The sequence below is a fragment of the Amphiura filiformis genome, chromosome 1, assembly GCF_039555335.1.
Source record: "Amphiura filiformis chromosome 1, Afil_fr2py, whole genome shotgun sequence".
Classification (NCBI taxonomy): Eukaryota; Metazoa; Echinodermata; class Ophiuroidea; order Amphilepidida; family Amphiuridae; genus Amphiura; species Amphiura filiformis.
In genome coordinates this window covers 10003740-10030545 of record NC_092628.1, presented here as the reverse complement: position 1 = coordinate 10030545, position 26806 = coordinate 10003740, and the positions used below count along the sequence as shown (strand labels likewise).

Genomic DNA, 26806 nt, shown 5'->3' with positions numbered 1-26806 from the left:
GCCTCAGCACACTTTAGGTTGTGGCTGACCACCAAGGCCCCATATCAATCCATATTAAACAACAACACAGGTTCTTGCAGATAAGAAGCGCCCACCGTAGAATTCTACAATTAACCTTTGCAGCCAGGATCAGCTCTCGGAGTTTTAAACAGGTTACAACAAGACAGTAAATAGTAAGTTCCTTGTCCAGGGGAAGTTCACTGAAGCCAACTCAATTTTTACACAAGAACCCACAACTTCTTGCCCTACAGTTGAACGCTTATCTATTGAGCTAACATGTCAGCAAGAAAGGCTGTTCAATTTCATGTTGAAAGTGGGAAACATGATATACATCATGCATGGCTAAGGAGCCTAAATGGATTGCATTGAGCAGGGTTGTAGCCAGCTTTCTTGGTCGGTGGGGGGGGGGGGGGAAATATTTTGGGGGCATTGAGCCAGAAAAATTGGAAGTACTCCAAACTTTCTTGAATTTGATCTTTATTTCTAGCTTCTGTACTTATGATCCATCATTGAACCCACTTGTCAATGTCTGCTTTTTTGTGCTTACTAAATAAGTGTAATCATCATTTATGAATGAATATAAAATGTAATATTAAATATGTACTCATCACAAAAAATTGTAAATACATGTTATTATGACATAAATACATACAGCATTTTGTCATGTATGTTAATAAGACACTACATGAATTCTAAATTATATTATTTTTAGATATTGATTATAATGATTCATGAATTTCGAAAGTGCTGAAAGTGAATAAGAAGTTTGATTTAGTTTTTATGTAAACGCCCGGGTATAAACGCGACCAGGCTGAATCCGTCAGGGCATTATTGATATTGATAATGAGTGGTCTGTATCAGTTTGTATATATGAAAGATTATGAGCTTCTTATCTGATACAAAAGTGTTAAGTGGATCTGATCTGCAGTGGATCTGATCTGCAATGGATCTGATCTGATCTGAAGTGGATCTGATCTGCAGTGCCTATAGTTTGTTGTTTGTTTTGAGAAGATCTGTGGAAACTAGTGCTATCATTGACATCTTTTAAACTGTCGGAATAATTCAACCCCAATGCTGTCATGATCAGCATCAAAATGATAACAAAATGTTTATTAAATTTAAACCCTCGCACATAGTCTCATCTGTCACATATGACAGATGACGCTATGTGTGTGGTTCAATTTGATGTACACAATCATCTCTTCCTGTGGGCTAGCAATTTATTGAAATAGCATGGAAAGGTGGCTAACTAGAGAAGACATCCTATACTTCCCACAATGCATTTCTTCCATTTCAATTTTCTGAACCGATTTGCTACCTAGTGCAACATGGGTCAATAGTGACAAAAAGTACCTAAAATGAACAGAGCACATCCAGATCTTGCAAAAAATGTTTATTCCTTGACTATTGCCCCATGTTTAGCTAGTCTATCCCAGGGGGGGGGGGGGGGTACTCAGTACAAATGACCATACGGGGGCGTGCATAAGCATGGGTAGCATTTTCAGCCTTCTGGTATATCAATGACCCCTTTTTCAAAGCCTATTTTGGTATATGAATGGGTCCTTTTTCAAAATTTTCTCAATTTTTTCGAAAACAGCCCAATTTTTCCTTAATCTAGCCAAAATTTTCAAAATTTTACCAAAATTTTGGGAAAATTTGTAAAAACTAAGACAATTTTGGGTAAATTCGGCCGAAAATTTTGACTTTTGGTATATCAATGGGTCCAAATTTCTTGAAAAATTGGTATATTTATGGGTCTACTTCCAAAATCTCAGCGCACGTCCCTACCAAAACCAAACTTGAGTACCCCGGGTAGTCTTAAGTCTATTCTCACTATGAAAACAAAGTTAACCTGTACAAAAGTAATATGAGTGTCATGCTGTATGAGGCGATGCATTATGTTGCAAAGGATTCTGGGAAGGGTGTGATATCTTCTCTGGTGTCCTGGCTAACAATGGTTGTGTCTGATGAAGTACACAGTCTGGAAAAAACCCTTGGACACCGTATATGTGTGTCCAGCTGAATAGTTACCTCACCTAGTCTACATGTACATCCCCATGGTGCATATTGACATACATGTATCATCCATGTGGATGACAGCACTAATGAAAATCAAACTGTGTACAGGCTTTGTTACCACTCATACATGTGTAAAATTGTGGTTCTCATTATCTGTTACAATGTGTATACTGTGTATCAACACATTGCAGCACATATTGTTGACAATCATTATTACTGAACATTTGAACATGATTTTATTCTTTAATTTTATCCAAATACATAAAAAATGCAGAATATGTAAGAAAATATTAGAAATATTTAAGCGTACCTTTAAGCGGACATCTGTATAACAAGTAGGCCTATATATGAGTCCCACTTATTTCCTCAATGTGTAAAAATATAATTTTCACTTACGTTAAGTTTTTATTTTTTGTATCAGTTATGGCAGTTCTATAAGAAAAATATGTGATGCAATCAAGCAAAATCAGTCGGAACTCGGAAATATTGATTTTGAGATATAGCCAAACAAAGGCAATATTTCCTTTTGTTTCCTATTGTTTTGGAAGCGCTTTAATTGCTCATATCTTTGGAACTGGTTGTTCAATTTCAATGGGGGTTTCTGCAAAATCCAGCTTTGTAAATCTTTTTTACTATCCTATAAGAAACCGAAAATTTATTATTGCCGAGTTCCGACTGATTTTGCTTGATCGCATCACATATATGAGTAAATGATGCTGAATGTGGTTACTTATTTTGATTTATGAGCAGAAATGAGAAACATGGACAAAATGTTTTTAAATGCTTCACCAACACCAGAATGGCTTTATTCCGTAAGCCGCTTGATTTCCCATTGAAGTCTTTAGAATTTAATAATGTATTATGTGAAAAGGGCTATTCCATTTGAAATCCACACTATCCCTGTGGAAGATTTTAGTAATATGTTCCACAGAGGGAGTATGAATTTTAAATCGAATTAGCACATTAGGAAGCTACATTTGAATTCCATACACCCTCTGAGAAAGATTCAACCTGAATCTTCCACAGAGAGAGGTTGAGTTTCAAATGAAGCTGCCTATTGTGTTAATTCCATTGAAAATTCATACTCCCTCTGTGGAAGATGTTACTAAAATCTTCCACAGGGGTAGTGTGGATTTTAAATGGAATAGCCCAGTGTGCCTGTATAAATGCATTCAGCCTCATTTACTTTCGTAAGTTGAAAACATACATAACAATGTTATCTGGTTTTATAGCTGCAACACAATGTTTATATTTTTCGATTATAGCCTTTGCATATCACAGGGAACTAAATGGTGTAACTTTAAAAAAAATCAGACAAATAACAATGCGTGGCCCTGTGACACCAAGTGATATTATGTTGATATAACTGCATGATACTTTTGTTTGGTAAATTCTGTACCAAAATGTTAAAAGTATAATAAGGTGTATGTATGTGCAACCATTTGAAACATTTATAGGTTAACAATACAAGCTGTATCATTGGTACCCATCAGTTAATTCCTGTGATTATGGATAAGACTGCTTCATAAAAATGCAAAACCAATCCTACCTAAATTTGAAGATTGGTATATGATAAAAGGTCACAAAACTAAAAATTCGGGTCATTTCAAGAGGATCCAATGTTGCATTTGGAAGAAGCAGACTTGTCAATAAACATCCAAACTGATGGGTACCTAACATTTTGTTGCATCTTGTATAGGAAATGTTATCAATTTATAAACTGTATCATCTGTATTTATAATTGATTGGTTGGTAGAATACTTCTTTGAATTGTATTTTTCATACACAGTGTATATATGAAATTATATTGTTTGTTAATTGTATGTGTTCACTGTTGTTGGCAAAGATATTGTCAATCAACATATTAAGTGTACTTTCACATTTTGCCTTCCACACAATTATTGGGTGTTATCACCAGGGTTGCCAAACGCATAATTTGGTAGCCCAATTGGGCGACTTTTGAAGAGTTTTCCTGCAACTTTCAAAAATTTCCTATCCTTTATTTATTTATTTATTTTTTTTATGTCGGGCATATCTAGGCATTAACAGCTGAAATCTAGGAGATAACGCTGATGAAACTTCGGCCAGGCACAAGTGACCTGGTGAACGAAGAGGGTCGCCGTAGATAGCTGGTCGGGGTATTTTTACAGGACAGTCAAGTGTAGCCGACAATCGGCGTTACCCTGATCGGAACCGCCCTGAAACGAGGTCTTTATCATGGATCATCTGCCCCGCCATTACCAGATGAACCACGGGGAGAGCGGAGATTTCTTTTTTTGGTCCTGCGGGGAATTGAACCTGGGACCTCTCGCACCAAAGGCAAAGACCTTAACCAGTGTGCCACACTGCTCCCCATAGAAACCAAATGGTTAAGAAAAAAAATTGGTAGCCTTTTCAACATTTGCTCCTGTGACTTCCGGTAGTTTCCTGTCCCCATAGAAACCCATGGTTAAGAAAAAACATTGGGTGACTTTTCGAATATTTGACGATTCGAGCTGGAATTATTTGGCAACCCTGGTTATCACTACTATCACATCCCACCAAATATTTTTTTGTGTTCTGTAAAAATCAGTTAGGATATATATTTTATTGGGTCAAAGGTCAAAGCTAGAAATATTGCATAACAGGTATACATATCACTATTATATATCTCAAAAATATAGATGCCTGAAAAAAAGTGCTGCAGTTTGATCTAAATAAGTTGCACTGCACTGTTGTGATAGTCCCTTTTGACCCAGTGAAATTAATTTGCAAGTTGAAATTTGACAGAACATTTGAAAAAATATGTACACAAGTGTCTTCTGTATTTATCGCCTGCATATCTACACTTATCTATGCATCAGTACAAACTATATGAATCTATTTTCAAACACACACACATAATATATTCTTCTATGATATATAATATTGTATATATTGATTTGTAACTTCACTTTCTTATCTGATGAGTAAACCTTTTCTTAGCACACACAAAGTGCCCTTACCCATGGCTTATCTATATACAAAAAGCAAGAAGTGGATGAGGATGCAGATTGCACCATATACACAAAGTGTGGATGCATGTATTCAGCCCATGTGAGCAAGTGAGTTCAAAGTAGTGTTATTTTAATGCATTGGAATAGGAATTGAATTGAATTTGATTTTGGCCATTTTTCATTTTAATTCAGTGAATTGAATCGAAATGTTTGTTTCTCTTCATTTCAATTCAGTGAATTGAATCGAAATTTGTTTCTTTTCATTTCAATTCAATGCATTGAATCGAAATGTGTTTTTTGTTCATTTCAAATCAATTCATTGAATTGAAAATGCATACATGTATTTTGATTCTGCCATATTTCACCTGTATTGTCAGCTTATTAGTTACAATAAACCTTCCCCTGAACTGCTTTGAGCCAAATGCCCGCTAAAATGTATCAGTGTTGGTAATAAGAATTGAATTTGAATATGAATTGAATCGAAATGCTATGAATTGGAATTTGAATTGATTAGCAGTTAATTTCAATGCATTGAATTGGAATTGAATCAACATGATTTAAACCAGAGAAGAATTGAATTGTAATTGCATCAAAATGATTTTATAAAATAAGAATTGAATCTTAATTGAATTGAAATTCATTTTCTGAATCGAAATAACACTAGTTCATCCACTTAATCACAGCTGCCAGCTCATCGCCAGGGGGTACAGTTAGGCCTTATTGAAGGAGAAATTGTTTTTTGAACATTTTGTTTCAAGAGGTCCACTTTTTAAGCCCCAGCACCCCCTGGCAGTCTGCTGTCCTCATCCACTTTTGGACATTTTCACGGAGCATTATTAATTTTCACGCTTTTTGAAATCGACACAGCTACTGCGAAAAAAAATCAAAACTTGTGAATAGGCTTATTGACTGCTTAGTGTCAGAAGTGGGTAAGTACAATAGCTGCCCTGTGAACATTTGACAATTTACAAACAGTATATTGTACTCATCTTAGTCATCTACATATGGCAGCTATTGCACTTAGCCACTTATGGCACTGAGCAGTCGTTATGTTCTTTGATATGTATAATGTCGATGTGTAAAAACTGAAAATTGTGAATTTAAAAACAAGCAAATTGGTTAAAAATCAACAAAACATAAAAATAACCATCTTTATGTTACTCTATTATTTCTTGCTGTATGGCCAGAACATAATTTGATGTTTTTTCGTGCAATTTGCTGTTGCGACAAATCTCAGAAATTTTGAGGTGGTACCCAAATACGGCAGCAGAGAATTAAAAATTGGTGCACAATTTCTGTCGCTACGAAAATGCACGAAAAAACATTGCACTGTATTCTAGCCTGCTAATTTGTAAGGCTATGGTGTGAATTCAGTAAATATGTCAATAGGTTTGAAGATCTTCAAATTTTTTTCAAAGTTTCAACGTTGACATTTTTCTCATGCATTTGTACAACACCACTTTGTCTTTGCAGAAAATGTGTTATTTTGTGGCTAATGACAGGCTACTATTTCAATTTGCATTTTATTACCAAAATGTAGTTTGCCAAAGAGGAGGAGTTCCTTTCCTTTCTTTCCTCATTCCTTTGAGTAAAATTTGTACTAATCACACTTGTTGAGAAAAACGTAAGCGGAAAACATTTATTCAAGTTTTCCCATTTTTGGATGTAACTTAAATCAATTGTATGCAGTCTGACTGTTAACAGTTTTATCCCCTGTAGCCTTGAAGTCACCAAATAAACACAATTTAATGGCACATATTTATTTAAATATGATATAGAAAGTGTGTTTGTGTAAATGTATAACAATGTTAATGTTACTCAGAATGAATCAAATCAAACTGTGAAATAAACTCCTCAAAAAAAAGTTTGAAATTTTTTCAATTCAAATGTGGTGTCATTGTAAAAATCTCAGATATAGATGCTTGAAAAAAAATTCCAAACTTTTTTTGAGGAGTTTAAATGTATGTAGCTGCAATGAAGTTCACAAGCAGTTTAAAGGGGCGAGACTCGATCAACAGCCTCGTCCCCAATTTTTTTAAATAAATACTTTGGAATCGGAAGAAAGCTCATTATCCCACAACACCCCTTTAATAACCTTCAAATTAAGGTTATAAGCCTGCTTATGAGGGTATTAAACTGCAATTTAAAATTTGTTACAAAATTTAGCAACAAATATGCCTTCATAGCACCAAGCTTAATTCCAATTTCTGAAAAAAAACATTCTACATGTAATTTTGTGATGTAAATTTCCTTTGTAAAAACCCAGCTAATTATCACATAAGGCTGACAATTTTTCACTCTTTTGTAAGAAAATATTTTGTATTTGCATGCTGTACTTTGTTACCGATTTCATTTATATTTGGCAACTCAATGAAAGTGATTTCAGTAAACTTGAATGATGTGTTATAAACTTTGTGGTTATTACAGAGTTGACAGTTCATTTAGATCCAAAAATGTGTGATTATCAATATCTAATCAAAAATAAGACAATTACTGAACTAAGTATATTTTGCAAACCTACAGTTGGCATCTGTGTTCAACTATAGGACCATCTTCCAGGGAGAATCGGCAAATTCTCACTAAAGGTTCTTGTAAAATGACTTCCGATTGATTTTTCATATAACAGAAAGTGATGAACCTTTGTTAATCAATCCTGGCTAATTATTTTGACCCCTGTAAGTAAAGTATTTACCTATAAACAGTATTGGTGGTACTATGTTATCTCCAATGTTAACCATGGATTGTAAAACTCTGAAGTTGGAATGTTATTGTTTTCCAATTGTGTGCCAATAAACCGCTTGTAAATAAACCAATAAAATCTATACATGTTGGTTGTTTATATTCTTGTTGTTCAATTGCATGAATTGTGTGGTTCTATACTCTATTTTACTACCTCCAGTCAGCGGCACACACCGTCATCATCCCTATATCTTCGTGTCAAAAATTGCCGTGATAGTATGGCGAATCCTCTTGTTTTTCAATAGCTACGTATGGCGATTTTGTTCGAGATAGGCCGAGCGACTCAGGCTAAGCATTGTACGACTATCATATGAGATACCATCAAGTTCTATTCTACACATTATTACGATTTGCGCATGCTCTCGTATCCCATATGGTGATGCTATTATAAGGAAATTCGAATTGTTTTGAGGAAAACCAAGGTTTTGTTTTAAATACACTAACTTGAAATTAAATACACTAATGATCCAGGTGCGTGTATAATAGAAAATTCGATCACACGTGTATATCACAATGCATATGTAAACTTTCTTTATCTGTGTCAACAATAGAATATTGATCACCAACAGAGTATGAAGCTTTATGAAAAAAAAAAAATTATAATATAGCGTGTTGACACTGTGCGGCACTAGCTTTGGAGTTCAGAGTGTGCTGTGTTAACTTGGCGTTACTTATTGTGTTTACATATGCACCACTTCGATCGCGTATGTAAAAGTATGTACAATGTACATGCACCAAGTAATGCCAAGCTCATGCAGAGTATGCTAAACATCAAAGCTAGTGCTGCTGACTGGAGATAGTGAAATAAGAGTATAGCTTAGATCAGCAGTTTCCAAACTGGGGGCCATTAAAAGAGTCGCAAGCAAAACCTTACAGAAAATCACGAAGCTAGCATTATAAATTTAAACCTCAACAACTCCTAAGTATCACATTTTCTAAAGACGTCAAATTTTTTTTGCACTACACACAATTTAGCAGTCGGAACCTTCCAAACAGGCCTCGAAATTAACCAGAATTTCTGAGGGCCATTTGGGCTCTCGATCTTAAATGTTTGAGGGCCCTCGCAAATTTGTGTGGGCCCGAATTTGGGCCATTGGTTTTAACCTATGAACACCCACAAAAAAGTGAGAAAAATGGTAAATATTTTGCGGGCCATTTGGGCCCGCCGGATGTATCTTTTGCGGGCCCTCACTGATTTTCGGGGGCCGAGGGCCCTTGAGCCCTCCTTATTTCGAGGCCTGGATGGGATGATAACTTTTAAAACTGACATGCCGGCACTACCAGATTTTATTAACATCAGGCTATCAGAAACACTGCCATGTTGACCTGTCCCACAACTGCTATGCCACTGATATTATTGTAACCTCCAAATACAGTTGAAGATGTGAGAGAAATGTGACTCAACTCAAATGATATCAACAAAATATTTTCTTTTCAATTTCTAGATTTTATTTACAGATATACAAACATGTAAAACAAAATATTGATTCTTCTGTTACATGCTGATGATACCACATCACTGGAACTTATAGTTATATACAGACATTTTTAAAAGAGATGAAAACTTGCAAATAGCAACATGTAGGCCTACCTCTGTTGTATTGGCTTTACCGAAATCCAAACTACAGGGTGTATTAAAATAATTGGTACCGTCCACTTTGTTGTATAATGAAATCCCAGCTACTACACTCCATTGTTTAACAGACCCTTTATAACATAAATCTACAAATTATGTGGATGTTATACTGAATTTTGATGTGGCAGTCTTGGCCATGCTCACTGGATTTTGATGGGTACCAATCAAATGCATCGGATATAGGCCTATACACCTTATGTACCAGGATTAAATAAAATTGTAATAAAAAATACTATAATGAAAAGTATAATAGTATAATATACAAGCTTATGCCATTTGTTAAAAGTTTTGGTATATTTACTTCACATGCATTCCATATTTTTAGGGGATGTGCTATAATTATGACTTGCATTTCAAAAGCCAGGTGTTTTCAAGATGGCCAATGACTCCTTGCTTGCACTCCTCACATTCAACAGGATAATACTGGACCTCCCCTTACAGCTAAGGGGCTTAGCTTGTTTATAAAGCTGCCACAACATGGCTGGAAGTCTTTGTACACAGCTACACACATTATGTGCACTGATTTGACAGAGCGAGCCTGTAAAAATGTTCACGTCAGTCTAATACTTGGACCAAACCCTTGTCACTTGTCACCCCAAGCGCACTCACCCACACTAAAATGCTAATAGGGTTGTGGTTAGGATTTCAAAGTGATTTGAAGGTATTGGACATGATGATGCGAACATTTTCATCAACCTTTTGCGAATGCAGCCAACAGCGCTCACTCTGTCAATATCAGTGCACATGTACCTGTGTATATGGGCTGCCAGTCATGTTATGGCAGCTATCCATTCAAAACTTAACCTACACATCAAAAAGGCTACCATAAAACATGACAAAAACAACAAACTGTAACAAGATCTAATTACATCCTAATAGTACACAAACAATGTTTTGGTGGGCTATTCCATTTAAAATCTACACTACCTCTGTGGAAGATTTTGGAAATATCTTCCACAGAAGGAGTATGAATTTCAAATGGAATTAACACATTAGCAGCTCCATTTGAAACTCACTCTCCCTCAGGGGAAGATTCAGGTTGACTCTTTCTCTGAGGGTGTATGAAATTCAAATGTGCGAATTCCATCTGAAATTATACTCCCTCTGTGGAAGATATTTCCAAAATCTTCCACAGGGGTTGTCTTGATTTTAAATGGAATAGCCCATTTTATTTTGGCTCTAACAAAAGTAGTCTTTGTGGCCGACTTGCAATGTTTTTCACATGAGCTTTTTCATGAAAGTTGGAGAAAATTGCAAATAAAAAGTCACCTAGTTTGAAAATGTTTAGATTGGTTCACTTTTAATGACAGTTTATTTTTGATGAATAACTTGAGTTGATCAGACTACTATGTTTTAAACATTATATTATTATTCTGGCCTTCTAAAGCAACTTCCAAAATGCAATGTTAGCATTTCTAAGCTGCAAAAACAGTGCCCATTAAACACATTCTAGTTGATTTGCAAACAGTTTTAAAACTGAAATATAAAATGTCAAATTCCTGAACACAACTATTGATTTACATATGGACCAGCATTCAAATCTCTGAAAGATTGGCGTTTAAAAATGAAAATCATTTCCACATGATTAGAAATTCACTGCAAAAATGTGTTTAGAATGTGTTTAGAATGTCACTGTTTTTGCAGTATAGTGCTGTTGGTACATTTCTACTACACTGCGCTATTCCAGTTAAAATCCATACACCCCCTATGGAAGACATGGCTTAATAATCTCTCGCAGGCCTGCACATTTCAAATCATGGAGTCACCCATTCAGGTAACCCCATTTGAAAGTCACACTCCCTGTGTGAGAGATTAAGGTCATGTCTTCCACATAGATTTCAACTGGAATAGCCCATTTTTCATGAATATTCATAACATTATTGATTTTGGTATTTGCATGTTGGCATTTGGGCAAACTTCCTTCCATTTGATGTGCATGGCTATTATGTTACTGTCTGTTCAATTAGCTTAGATTCTTGTATTTTTAAGATATTTGAAAAAATAAAAAAATTTGGTCAAAGTCATCAAAGAAAAGTGTTAGCACAGCCTTAGACCCAATATAATTTTAACTTTTCAAATTCCAAAGTTCAATTTAAAAGCCCATTTCTTTTCAATTTTGCCTCATTTTAGGCAGTTACTTGGGTCCACCGAAAGGGTTCGCGACCTTTTTACAAATTGAGTGGGACGGTCCATTCTCAACTTAGGGCATAGACCCTATCCAATTTAGCAAAACAATCTGTCCACCAATCTGTCCTGCCATTCAATTGTAATACCGTTCTGGTTAGGATCAATAGGTGATGATGGTCCACCGGTTTTTGTTGCACGATTACGTTTTATGCATAACATTATGCTGAGCATTATTGTTTTCCTAAACAATGACATTAAAATTATGGATATCGTTCTTATTTCAACTGGTTTACAATGTAAATTGAGTTTTGTTTAACATGTTTAATACCATCATTCCTTTTCAAGAATATCAGCATTCGCTTGACATTTTCAGATACAGTGACTTTACAAGAATTGTTTTCTGTAACCTCGTTGTCTTAAATAATATTTTCTTGTACAAAAGTTCTTTTGTTTCCAAATGTCCTTCACATAGTTTGTATTCAACAAACAAAACAAAATAACAAATTAAAAATAAACGTGCCTTCACAGACCCATTCACACAATAAATAAATAAATAAATAAATAAATAAATAAATAAATAAATAAATAAATAAATAAATAAATAAATAAATAAATAAATAAATAAATAAATAAATAAATAAACACATATTAAAATACGCATAAGGAATGTATTTATATACTAGTAAGCTGGGCCTATTTTGGAAAACCTTAGTTCATCTTCACATTTTTATAATAACAGTGGGGTTTCAACTCAAATTAGGCCTGCATATATAGCTATTTAGCTGGACAATACTTCCTGATACGGATGGTCGAATAAATACTATTTCAGCGCATCTAATTATTATGACATTCGTCCCCATAGCACTAAATGGAATGATTCAAAAAAGTTTATGGTACCTGATGTTTTACGGCTTTTTATAAAAATATCGCGGGAAAAGACCAAAATTGAAAAGAAATGGGGTTTCAAATTGAACTTTGGAATTTGAAAAGTCACGTTGGGTCTAAGGTTGTGCTAACACTTTTCTTTGATGACTTTGACCACAATGTTTTATTTTTGCAAATATCTTAAGAATACAAGAATCTAAGCTAATTGAACAGACAGTACCTAAGTGTCTATTCCAACATATTGTACATGGAGAGTAGATCCCAATCCAAGGCTGGAAAAAGGGGGCAATCCAAAGCATCTCCTTCTTCTCTGTAAATAGCTGTGTGCATTATTTTGGACAGTTTTATTTGTTTCCCAAAATTATAAAGAAACAGATTTATAGGAAATGTTTCTATATTTGTGGGAAATTTGGTTAAATATTTTCCATGGAAATAAAAATGCTTTCCAGGCATGCTCAATCTTCCTTTACCAAAGCCTACTGATAAATGTACTGCCATGCTTCAGTTGCAACATAAGTAGAGTTCATCGTATTATATTGCTATACAGAGGTCTGTTTGTAGTTCTTAGTGTCCAGTATCTTCTTTCCACACATTGCACATATACCTGATGGGAACAAAAGGAAAGCAACACAAATTGTTATTAATTGATGGGAGTTGAAAATGAATGTGAAATGGCAGGAGCATTTTTCACATCATATCATAGGAAACATGAAGCAAAGTTTTAGCAATTTTTTTTTCCAACCAAACTGTTCCATAAATGCTGTCAAAATACCATACAGTACCTGACGACATTTTCGAGCATTGGTCGTCGATTTCATGATATCCATTTTTGCAAGACACTACCCTGTAGCTTACAGATGTGCATAAAACATACAAACCGTATTCTCTTTTTCTTCAAGTTCAAGACAAGGTAATTTTTACACTAATAATTCCCATTAAAGACATCGCTAGCCCAAAGGGGGGGGGGGGTCACTCCCATTGTGGCCTGTACCCATCCGCGATAATCAACTTTTGAAAAGCACCCTAAACAAGGATTTAACCCTTGGCTAAAACGATACCCTAAACACAGATTTTCTTCCTTGCATCAAATTTCATACCCTAAATTTCATTTCAGCGTATTAGCAGTTGCAATTTTGCTACCCTTTTTCCCACTATTTCATGTTTTTGACACCCTAAACACGTTACGCTCGTATCGTGCTTACCCACGAAAAACTACCCTTTTTACGCGTTTTCATTATCGCGGATGGTGTACAGGCCACAATGGGAGTGACCCCCCAGATCGCTATTACCATCTGGCAGTGCTCCGGTGCACCACAAACGATACAGAATTTCTACAAATTGTGTAAACACTGTCGATAACAATGGCTGCTGCCACATGGATATCATGAAATTGGTGATCAATGTTCAAAAATACAAGTACTGCATGTTATTTTGACAGCATTTATGGAACTGTTTTGTTTAATTAGAGAAAATATGGCCAAATAGTATACAAACACAACATGGTTATAGGGGAAATAGGGCAAACTATTATTCCTCAAGTACTGGCTACGGTCCTACAATATATCTACCCGAACCTGGAGGGAGACGGATGATATAGGCCCATATAGCAAGAGGGATTTGGCACATTTCCCTGATATTGTTTATAACACTAATGATTTTGACTAAATTGACTATGGGGAATGAGGTTGTTATGTAGAAATAGGCTTTGTCATTTGTGACTGAACAATTATAAGTGGCTTGATTTGCCTATGAATATTTATGAAACTAATGAATTGCCATTATCATCAATGAACTGAAGAAAACCATATGTGTGACATTGTGTTACTGGTGGGCTTAAATGATTAATTTGATTCAAATTTGTAGGTAGCATAATGACGTAAAGAACTTACCAAGTTTATAAGCACATCCCTGACAATAATGTGATCCTACTTGGTGTACTGACTGCTTACATACTCTGCATTTCTTGAACTGCTGTGTATATGGGTTGTACCTGCAAAATCAAGGTTTAGATCAAAATAAACATGTTTGGGTAAAATATGAAATGGGTGCATACTGGATACTAAACATTTTTATCTTACATACATACGTACATTGAAGACATGTATGTGGTCTAGTGATACAGTATAAGACTCATAATAACTGGGTTTGAGCCTAGCAACCCACCCAATTGCTGCTGAAAAAGGAATCAGGGATGAAAACATCAGTTGCAACACATAGTGGTGTATGTGAAGGACAACAAATGTTTCTGAACAAACGTTTATCAAGAATATGCTACTACAGTGGAAACTCGTTAATACGAGATCACCGGGGCCGTCATGTTTAGCTCGTATTAAGCGGAGTTCGTTTTAAAAGTCAGGTGCCAAAAATGTGTCGGAAGATTGCATAGATTGCATGTGTTTAAGCCTGCAGAAGTCGGCACAGTGAGACTGTACGAGCGAACTTCATTATTTTATATACTAATTTGCAGCTGCCGAGCAATGTCACAGTTCCAAATTCCCTCGATCGTTATGATAGGCTAATATTCCCTTTTGATTTTCGGTAAGAGGCATTTTTCTAACAGCGTTTTCTGATGAAATTTATCGTCAACAAATAAACAATTATACGACATTATCGGGATTTCCCCCACTTTTACCATCTGTAAACAACATGAAGGGTTTCCCACTTTGCGATCCAGGGGCGGACTTCAAGTTTGTGATTGGGTAGTCGATATGTCGTCATCAATAATTGACCTTATATTACGCTACTTGCGGTTCCGCCATTATGCACTATATGCGGGAGAGCCTCGAACTGGCAGCATACATGAATGGGAATTGAACTAGTCATAACGTCCTGTGTAAGGCTACATAATTCTTCCTTTCATGTATGCTGCCAGTTCGAGGCTCTCCCCGCACATAGTGCATAATGGCGAACCGTGCAAGTAGCTAATAGCAAATTTCGTCATGACACAATTTTATAAAAGCTAAAAATAGGAAAAGGAATAGAACTATAGCCCAGCCCCGCCCGCTAAAGTGCTGTATGGGATTTTGGGGGAAAGTTTATCTTCATTATTTTACGAATAAAATGTAATGCTGATTAAAACTGATTAATGATATTAAATTTAGTATTCAGCTAATTTGCTTCTTTTGAAATCTGTAAATATTTGTTTATCTAATCTCGGAAAGACTGCGGCCCGAGTGTACTCGGAGGTCCTTTTGCCCTGGCCTGGTTCTCTTTGCACTGATTTGTTGTATTCGAAGTCATGCTTTGAGTTTTCCGTCACTTTTCGGCGAATATTTTGTCAACTCCTGACATGATTTACATCATAAATCCACCTTGAGAAATTAGCTTGTTTTATCCGTTGTAAAAACAATAGAAAACAAAAGCTTTGACTGACAGTAAGTGCTCGTATTATGCGGATTTCGTATTATTTACCTCGTATTAAACAGTTTCTTTTGTGCAGTAAATAATAGGGGAAATCGGGACCATGTGTGTCTGTTCGTAGTAAGCGGTTTCTCGCATTAAGCGATCTCGTATTAACGAGTTTCCACTGTAGTAACAGAGTCGATACTTCTCCATTTTTTATCTCTCAGTGGCCCGATTTCATTTGAAATTATTAAACTGTATCTTTAATAGTTTTACAAGGAATGACTATTACTGGATATACATGTAGCTAGCTCTAAACCACTATTATGTGAAATGGAAGATTTGAAAAAAATCACTCTATGCCAGTATGTGTTATGACCAACAAATTGAAAAGTGTAGCCATCATCAATTTACCTGCTTGTTTAAAAAAGTTGGTTCATATCAAGTTGAATAAGGCCACAAAAAAAAACCATGTTTGTTTCCTGTAGCAGGTGAAAAAAGTCAAATGCAAAATGAATTTTATTTTTAAAATCCATGTCTTCAAATGACAAAAATATCTTTTTTGCTGCAAATTTTGAATGGGAATTTACAGTGGGTCTCTCCAACACACACAAAAAAGTCATATTCAAGAATATTTATGATCCCCTTTCAACCTGCAGATTAAAAAAGGTCTTTAAAAATATGTGTGATGTTTTCTCCAGTAGTTTTTCACTACACTCGTTTGTTGTGTAATGTGTAATGAATTTACAGTGGGTCTCTCCGACACACACGAAAGTCATATTCAAGAATATTTATGATCCCCTTTCAACCTGCAGATTAAAAAAGGTATTTAAAAATATGTGTGATGTTTTCTCCAGTAGTTTTTCACTACGCTCGTTTGTTGTGTAATGTGTACTCCAGTAGTGTTTTATATTATTTATTTTTCTTTGAAAAGTGCAAAGAAAACAATAACACCTGAAAAGAATATGCCTCTCCTTCTCTGTATCAATTAGCAAGAATACCACACTTCTTTTTGATTTCACATGTGCTGCCTTGCTCAAGAAGTCTACCCACAAATTTGCTCCGCTTCACATTCAAGGCTAGATACCTTTACATTCAAAATCTAGTCTGATTTGATGAAGCATGACACCGTGTAAAGCAATGGAAGCTCAGAAGCAAACACAGCCAATCACGATGGGCGATCGCATCAAAAAAGTTGCTAAAATTGCACTTCAACAAAATTTTAGACTGTTCAAAATAGGCAAGTTTTACTCAAAAGATACAGCTGACTCATCGAAATAACTTTCATCCAAAATTAACAGAAAAATAACATTTGTTGCAAAAAATGTCCACGCTGTTCGTCCGAAAAACGATACCAACGTACTCTAGCATTGAATGCGTAATTATCGTGAGCAAATTTGAAGCTAGAGTTCTAAGTGCTGCCATAACGCATGGTGTATCAATAGAATTCATCACAACTCACCGTGCTTTTTTTCCTGTCAGTAGTTTATTTTCACCAACCTTTCGTCCTCCACCCTCTACAAATAACAAATTGAAGAAAATATATTACTGATTCAGGGTGTTTCAAATAAATGTTATATGACTTGGTATTTTTAAGATTAAGATGTGTCTGTGATGCAATACCAATTTTGTTTAAAAGTTTTTACCCCCCCCCCCTTTTTTTAGATATTCTGAGCATCCTGGCAACAAAAATTGAAAATCTGCATACGCCACTGAAAAATAATTGGTTTTGCAACCACTAGAGTCAAGTGTAGCCCCCTACCCAACTAGTTGCTTTACAACTTGCAAAACATGATTACCGCCCATCCAATACTGTGCTATTTTTTATTTTTTTAAAGTTTTCATAAAATGTATAAATGCAATCAATTTATAATTTCATATACCGTACCTGTTGTGTTCCTTGCTCCTGATTTCCATGGGTCTGGTGTGATGACTTTCCCCAACTTCTTTTGACCTACATGTAATGAAAAATGTGTAAACTAAAATTTTAAACTGAAATACCTCGGTATTGCAAAATCTCATGAATCCCTCTTTCATTCTATTTTTGAGCAAAATTAAAAACTAACCAGGCCTACGTGTATATCGTCGACTAGTTTTATTATGAACTAGCGGGAGACCCGCGCGAACTAGTTGAGTAAACGGGAGCGGTTAGTAAACCGAAGAGGTTAGTAAACATGGTAAACGGTGATGATAATCATGGTGTCTTGGTGTAGATCATCTTATTCATCCAGTATAGTATTGATCATGTTAGCTTGATAATCATAAATATCCAGACCTGTGATATTGTTGTTGCTCACTCAATCCCTTAGATAACTTTTGAAACAGCTCGTGACAAAATGATTTATTTTAATTTTATCCTAACAAACATAAAACATTAAGGTTAGAAGAGGTTGCTAGAAAACGTTTCAATTTCGTGTTAGGCCTATAGTATAAAACATGTAAGCAACACGTTGCTGCAAAACATTTTAAGCGATTCCGTGTTGTTAATAGCTAGGCCTATATTATTGCCAGGATTTAATTGCGGGGCGGGCCGCAGAATTTCCTAAATGTGGACTTTCACCCACCCCCTAACATTTAACCTTTTCGGGGTATATTAGCTTATATTGAACAGTTGAACGACTGTTCTGTCCCTGCTGGCTACATTTTAACATTCCCTCTGAAAAGTGAACTTTTTTGCAAATCTGTCACCCAATGAACCCCTGTTTCATCAGCTTACACGCAATGATATCCACGAAATGGCTTCAAGGCCTTTACTTATTTGACCAAGTTTCCAATTCTGAGGGGACACAACTCCCAGCATGGCGCGTGACACAAAATGTGGCGACAAAAACTTCGAGTGTGCCCCCCCTTTCCCAAATTCCTGGATCCGCCACTGTCTCAGCTCAGAGAAGAAGTCAGTCACGTACACATCTAGGCCTACGTAGGCCTACGCACGGTAAGCCAACATTAAGTGCGTCCATACCATGCGCGGCAATGCGCGTGAAACCATGGTGCCGTGTACAGTACACGCAGGTGCGTGACTCGTCACTTACCGCGCGTGTTGGACACCGCTTGCATTTGACGCGTTTGCTGTCATGACCTGACCCATAAGGTTATTGACCTCAACGGCCTAGCAACCGACCATTTATTTTGTTATTTCCATAGTGATTGAATAGTTTTGCAAAAATGAACGTCAGATGGTTTAATGGCAATATGTACCCGATCAATGTACGAATAAATCAGAGCTGAAAGTCAAAGCATCTCGGAGCCTATTCGCGAACAAGATTTAGCGACTTCCTTTTATTTATATAGATGTCAGTTAGTCATTGCCACTCAATAATCATAAATAAAAAAGGTTGAGAACTTCTCTGTTGATATTAGATAAGCAATAATACTATCTAAAAAAGAATTTAAAGCAATAATACTATCTAAAAAAGAATTTAAAAAAACAGCAAGGTTTTATTAAGGTGGTACTACTACCATGACTACACCCCCTGATAAATTTTGTGACTAATTTTGCATTTTTCTCAAAAAACAACTACACACTGGTAACAAAAGCTACATGTAGGCCTATATTATAGGGGCAAGGAATCCAATTACTTCACTGAAATTTTAGTGATTCAAGACAAGTGGTTCATTATATATGTTTAGACTCGCTTGCCAGTCCTATATACGCCGTACCTATGTATATTTAGGACTGGCTTACGCCATTTTAGTAGTGAATAGTAATTTAAGACTCGGTAGAAACAAAATTAAGGATCGAATGCATTTTAGTGTCCAAAAAGGCAAAATTATCGTCAAAGTTCTGCAGAATTTTGCACCCTTGCGAAGGGTTCAGAATTCAAATCGGGAATGAAAAGATCCGATCTTTGCGATCAAAAACACAACATTACAACTTTAAACATACTATTGGCAAAAGACATTATTGCCAAACAATATAGAATAGAAAATTCAACGTCAACTTCTCAAAATATTGGAGAAATATGCTCACCAAACATTGGGAAAGTACGCAATCCAATTCCCATTCATACACGTGGGAAACTGAAAGTGCATAATCCCCACTAATATATATATGTTAAGAAATGAGGTACATTCTAATTCTAGCGGTAGGCTACCTCTTTTCTTTATATCATATTATCAAAATCTAGTGCCGTACTATTACGCTGTCTTTCCTATTCGGCGAGGATGACAATTTTGACCTCCTTGACCTTGTTCTTGTTTGTTTACAAACAGAGAGGTAGACAAAAGACCGCTTGTCCAAACACTCAAGTATCAGAAGGATGGTCCACAACAAGCCCAATGGCCTTTGTAAACTTCCGGTTTTTGAGTGCACTTTTGGGACACTTTGACCTCTGAGTGACATATCGGGGAAATTGCTCTAATTATTATTTATTTATTTATTATTGTAATAATGTTATCATTATGATATTAAAATATTTAGATAATTAATTTATATAATAAATATATTTTTTGGATTTGTTTTTATTCTAGTAAACTTTTTTTAATTATATTTTGTGATAGGTCAAAGGACAAAGTGTCCTAAAAATGCAAAAACTGTACCACAATGCATTCTCTTGGTCGGGCTGACGTCACAAAGGGGAAATGACCTTGAAAAACCAGTGTGCGCATGTGCAGTTCCCCTTTCTCGAGCTGGTTGCTATGCGCGCGCTTGTGCAAAGGGGACAATGTTCCCGGATGTCCGACCAAGTGAATTGCAAACTTTTAATGCCGATTTGGGCTTATAGCGTGATTCACGTAGTAACAATGAATACTAGGGATTAAAAAGCTGTCAAGTAGAACCATGTGCTTCTTTTGTCCAATTTGCCATCAAGATTTCATATGGAAACAGTTCAGACCCAGAACACGATCATGTCAGAAATTAATATTTTTCTGGGAATGATTTATATTCGGACTAATCAAACTCAAATGTGTCAAGAAAGACCAAAGAGTAGGCCTAACTAAATTTTGTGACTAATTTTCCATTTTTCTCAAAAAACAACTACACACTGGTAACAAAAGCTACATGTAGGCCTATATTATAGGGGCAAGGAATCCAATTACTTCACTGAAATTTTAGTGATTCAAGACAAGTGGTTCATTATATATGTTTAGACTCGCTTGCCAGTCCTATATACGCCGTACCTATGTATATTTAGGACTGGCTTACGCCATTTTAGTAGGTAGTGAATAGTAATTTGCAAAGGGGACAATGTTCCCGGATGTCTGACCAAGTGAATTGCAAACTTTTAATGCCGATTTGGGCTTATAGCGTGATTCACGTAGTAACAATGAATACCAGGGATGCAAATTGTGCGGGAGCGGGGAGCACCGCTCCTAGGAAATGAGAGTCAAAATTGAGGAAATAATGCCATGGGAAGAAAAAAGAAAGAGAGGAAAAAGGAGGAAGAGAGAAGAAAATAAAAGAGGAGAGGAAGGGGGAAAATAGGAAAGAAAAAGAAGAGAAGTGATGTAAAAGATATAGCTAGGGGAGGGCAGTGAGGCAGTGAAGCTACTGAATGGATGACAGGAAATCTTTAACTTACACTGGTTGTGCAAAATTTGGAGGGATTCACATTATTGATCATGAAATAAGAGCAAAAGGTGTTAGAATATGGAAATGGGATATGAGGAAAATTACAATTCATCACCATAGGAGGTATTCAATGTAATTCAACAGGGAAAAAAGAAGTTGGGTGAAGGCAGATGGAAACGGGGTACATATCTGAGGAAATTTACAGAGATGCGGCAATCATATGAGAGAATTTATAAAGAGGCAGCAATGAGGATTTTATGGGAATTCAGTGTATCAATACTATAATGCCACTGTATGAGAAGAGGACAAACTGGAAAATATTGAGGATATTTAAAAAGAAGAACCATAAAGCACTGTGCATGTTGTGCAACCTCTGACAAAAAATGAAAGAGGAAAGGGGGGGGGGTAAAGGAAAATAAAAGGGAAAGAAGCCTCTGTCCTACCACAATTTACCCCAAACTAGTGTAAAATACCAAATTTTTGCGCGCTACACGCGCACATTAACCACCTTTTTTTAGAAGCTCTCTTCTTTAACATTCTCATCTTTTGAAGTGCGGAATAAAACTATTTTATGCATGGTATCAATGAGGAAATCTTGAGCCCAAAAACCTTGCTTCTGAGGAAGAAATCACAATTTGCACCCCTGATGAATACTAGGGATTAAAAAGCTGTCAAGTAGAACCATGTGCTTCTTTTGTCCAATTTGCCATCAAGTAACTCAGTAAGTAAATTAGTAGTTCACCACGTAAACTTGTATGGCTCAAAATTCGGACCGCTCGCCATTAAGTTTAAGTACGGTACTGCTTTCTGTGTTTTGAAATTTGTTGATGTTTTAATGATCCCCGATTTCCGGTCGATTATTTTAGCTGTGTCATGTCACGTCCATGACACTAGTGGGTACCAGCCAAACTTAAGAAAAAAAATCACGATCGCCGATAATAACGATGTGATATGGGACTTACATAGAATTACACAGAGATATTTCTTGCCAAAATTTGACCATTTCTAGGTAGCTTGGCCCTACTTTGTCTGCGTTATATGAAAAAGGACAGTCTTAACCCTAACGCTCCTGAATACTACAAAATACTACTTGATATATGCGCTGTTCGTGCATGCATCCCACGTGGTGTGATGACGCAATCGCCCTAAGTGATATATAGGCACGGTTTAAGCTGGCCAGTGAAGCCCAAGACCCGTGGCAAAGTGTCGCCGACCGAGTGCTTGGCATGCGAGGGGTCTCGGGTTCGAATCCCACCCAGAGCAAACAACTTCTTTCCTTCTTTTCTCTCTTTATTCTTTCCTTCTTTCCCTTCCCGTCGCCAAAAAGCCCCTAGGCGGTTAGGGTTAGGTTACCACTATCGAAACTCAGTATAGGCTTCCTTAACCCTAACGCTCCTGAATACTACAAAATACTACTTGATATATGCGCTGTTAGTGCATGCATCCCACGTGGTGTGATGACGCAATCGCCCTAAGTGATATATAGGCACGGTTTAAGCTGGCCAGCGAAGCCCAAGAGACCGTGGCAAAGTGTCGCCGACCGAGTGCTTGGCATGCGAGGGGTCTCGGGTTCGAATCCCACCCAGAGCAAACAACTTCTTTCCTCTCTTTATTCTTTCCCTTCCCGTCGCCAAAAAGCCCCTAGGCGGTTAGGGTTAGGTAAGTAAATGTGCAACGCTTTTGATGTTTTGGGAGACTGGGAGGGATCAGAACAAAAAAATGATGGAGCCTATTCTTGACTGTGTAATATTCCTTCACCACACTGCCGTACGGCAATAACCAGGGGTAGCGCTAAGTCGCTTTTTGGGGTCCCGGACCCACCAAAATGGGAGTTCGGACCCCCTGTTTTTAAATTTTCTGCAAGTTCAGGGGTCCCTGCAGACCCCCAGTTTTTCAATCTATAGCGCTATTACAGACATACTATTTATGCTGCATTTGTGCAACTCGGACTCGCCAAACTCTACTCTCCGGACCCCCTACTTTTTAATTTTCTGCAAGTTCGGGGGTCCCTGTGGGCTGTGGACACTGGATTGTTTAGTTCTAGCGCTACCCCTGGCAATAACCTTATACGATGGACAGATAGTATCAGTTTGTGAATGAGGGCTTCGTATATGCTTCCGTCAATCATGTCAATTGCAAGCCCGGCTACCAGGGACCCGGGCACAGCGGGGACGTAGCGGGGGAGATTACCAAAGGCAATTGTAATAATCCCCGCTATGCCCCGGGAATTTTCCCGGAGTACCGGGGAACAAATTGTGGGTGAAACCCCCGGTACTGTCCCCGCCCATGCCAGCCGGGTTTCAAAGTGCTGTATTAATTTTCAATGTTTTTAATCAGCAAATCCAATTTAATTTAAGTATTTTCATGGCCCCGCTACACCGGGACGACTGATTGTACATCCCGGGTACAGTCCCGGGTACCGGGGACATACTTTCTGGTAATTTCAGGGTGACAGTCCCGGGTATTGTGTCTACAGTGCTTGCAATTGACGGAAGCATACATGCATTTTATATCCTTGTTGTAGTTGTACCGGGGGTACTAGTAGTAATTAGTAGGTAACCCAGGCAAACCTTAGTTAACACATTTGCTAGTCAGTCAAATTCGCCGACGTCAATGTCAATGCTAGTCAGGCTCACATCACACAATATAGGTGGCGCTATTCGTCCATAGGGAAGTGGAATGTGCCTGTACAGTCAAAAAATGGCTTTACTGTAGGGCGCAATGGAAAAAATTACTAAAAATTAATTTTGACCACCAAAACCTAAGTGATGTTGACTTATGTTGGTACTGGCATAATAATGGATTCATAAGCTATCACATAGTGCAATCTATGTTCCACCAAGTGGACGCTCGTTAAAGCGCAAAAGCAATTTGTGTGTAAATCAAGACCATCCAAAACAGCTTTCTTACAGTAAAGAATAGGAGGTCATCTGGGGTCACATACAGTAGTGTACATTGTACATGTGCCCAAGGCTTATATTAAGCAGGCACCCAGGCTCTTTTTACCCCATGGTTGCCAAGTTTTGGCTCCTGGTGTGTCCAATACTTTACACTACAAACTATAGGACCAGGAGCCATCTTTTGGACCAGGAGCTCATTTTAGCTCCTGGTCCAAGCATACTTAATATAAGGCCTGCATGATGTGCCTGCTGTCACAATTTCACACACAAAATTTTGGACAATTTGGTGACACTATTTTTGTCTGTAACTTCAAAAGTATATGCGCTAGAAACATGATTGACCCCTTATTGTTTAGGTAATTTGATTCTCTTTCAAATGAAAGAACTTTCAGCTAAAAATATTGAACTTCAAAATTTTATGAACATACCTATCAATGCATTTTTACATAGAAATTTAAAACAAGTGCCCGAAGAAAGAAACCTACATAAATATGTTTTCTATACTTCACTTGACCCAAATATATGATTTTTTATGGTGATAAGTCACCCTTACATGGAATTTTATAGGGATTTGTATATCATTTCAAATAAAAAAGCTGCTATCATAATGAGACTAAGATCTAGAAACACCCCCGAAATGCCGTTTTGGGGAATTTTGCTAGCTGAATCTTTTTGATGAAAGTCAATGTTTGACAAGATGTAACTTTGCTACGGAAAGTGCTATGAAAAAATGGTTTTCAGTTTTGGCTTTGTTTACTCAAGGGCTTTAATTTGATATATAAAATGATGCAGTTTGATGGCAAATTTAAATTCACCTAGCATACCTATAATTAGTAAGCTTAGAGAGTTAATTAGCCACAATTTCTCATTTTATATTTAATAAAATACGCCAAATATTAAAAACTCCTAAAACCAAGGGTTAACCGAAGACTGCCAATCACTTACACTTATCACAAACCATACTGAACCGTATTGAAACAGCTGCTTTCTCTACAAAAGTACAGATTGTCTTGTGCGAAAATCATGCATCAACAACCAACTTGTTTTTCTGGATCTTTTCTTGACCCGGAAGTTGATTAGGACATTTTATCGATCGATTGATTGATTGATGTTGCCACATATTGTCTTATCCGCCCAATTGGGCTATATTCAACGGGTCCGGTGGGTTTGCTCTAAATAAATAGATAAATAGATAAATAGATACATAGATAAATAGATAAATAGATAAATAGATAAATAGATAAATAAATAAATAAATAAATAAATAAATAAATAAATAAATAAATAAATAAATAAATAAATAAATAAATAAATAAATAAATAAATAAATAAATAAATAAATAAATAAATAAATAAATAAATTAATTAATTAATTAATTAATTAATTAATTAATTAATTAATTAATTAATTAATTAATTAATTAATTAATTAATTAATTAATTAATTAATTAATTAATTAATTAATAATTAATTAATTAATAAATAAATAAATAAAAGTTGTTTTTCAACCTCTTGGAAAGGGGGAGGTCAAACAAATTTTAGATGTCTAAAGAGGGGGGTCAAAAAAGTTTCAGGTTCTCTGGAGGGGGGGGTCAAACAGGTTTTGACTCCAAAAATTCCAAATGCCCATCCGCCCACCAAATGAACATTCCCCTCTTAGAGCACGTTTGAGGCCCATTCAGTGATTTGCTCATCCGGACGATCGTAAAAATCAAAATTCAGATTTTGGTACCTTTGTATGTCACAAATAGGTCACCAAAAAATGGAGGAGCCGTAACATAAAAATGCTTTCTTCACATTTCAAGTTTGTTTTATTCTAAAAGTATAATACCTATTGTAGAAAGTTTTGTTTCATTTTGTAGATAATTATGTCAATCAGACAATTACTTTGAGATTTATACGTCAAAATGTAAGATGTGTCAATGGAGGAGCCGGGTCGGGGGAGCCCCATAGGATTCACAAAATTGCTTTCAGAAAAGGAAAATATGAGGTTCACTATGACAACAAAGATTCTAGTTTTGTTTATGTTCCACCCTGTATATTTCTTACCCACCCTGTATTATGCTGTTATACTTTGTTGATTTGGCATCCTTGTAATATAAGCTTTCCAGAAATATATAATGGTCTAAAATGTATTAATTAAAAGTTGTGTTGAAGTAAATCAAAATTGGTGATATTTTTATCATTTTACAACACAAAAGATGACCAATTCATGACATGCGACCAGATGTGCTAACATAGCCTGTGAGTGGTTCAGCCGGCAGCCGTACACATGTACTAACTGTCAGCCAATTTTTGCTTTTTTTGCGTTTTTCTCAAAATTATAGCGCATTGGTGACAAGTAAGATATGTATATTATAGGGCAAGGACTACAACTACTGCACTGAAAATTCAGCAACTCAAGGCATGAGTAGTTATTGATTTATTGATCAAATATTGGTTTTCCCTCATTTTTGACTGTAACTCCACAACTGTTGTCTGTGCTGAAATAAAATTTCCAGTGTAGCAGTTGTAGTCCCTGCCCCTATAATATACATATCTTACTTGTCACCAATGCTCTATAATTTTTGAGAAAAATGCAAAAATAGGCACAAAATTGAATCTGTAATTTATATACTGACAGTAAATGTATCTCACAGTAAATTAGCTACATGTACATGTATTTGAATG

General features: G+C 36.3%; 1 protein-coding gene across 1 annotated transcript; it reads right to left on the bottom strand.

The window, feature by feature from the left end:
- Positions 1 to 12600: 12600 nt before the first annotated feature.
- On the bottom strand, positions 12601 to 25206 carry LOC140149657 (cysteine-rich PDZ-binding protein-like). The gene is made up of 5 exons (XM_072171763.1): positions 25081 to 25206; positions 17612 to 17677; positions 17186 to 17240; positions 14271 to 14371; positions 12601 to 12985 (listed from the first exon to the last, which is right to left on the bottom strand). Exons 1-5 carry the CDS (start codon positions 25094 to 25096, stop codon positions 12921 to 12923), a joined length of 303 nt encoding a protein of 100 aa, XP_072027864.1. The 5' UTR covers positions 25097 to 25206; the 3' UTR covers positions 12601 to 12920.
- Between the last annotated feature and the right edge of the window lie 1600 nt (positions 25207 to 26806).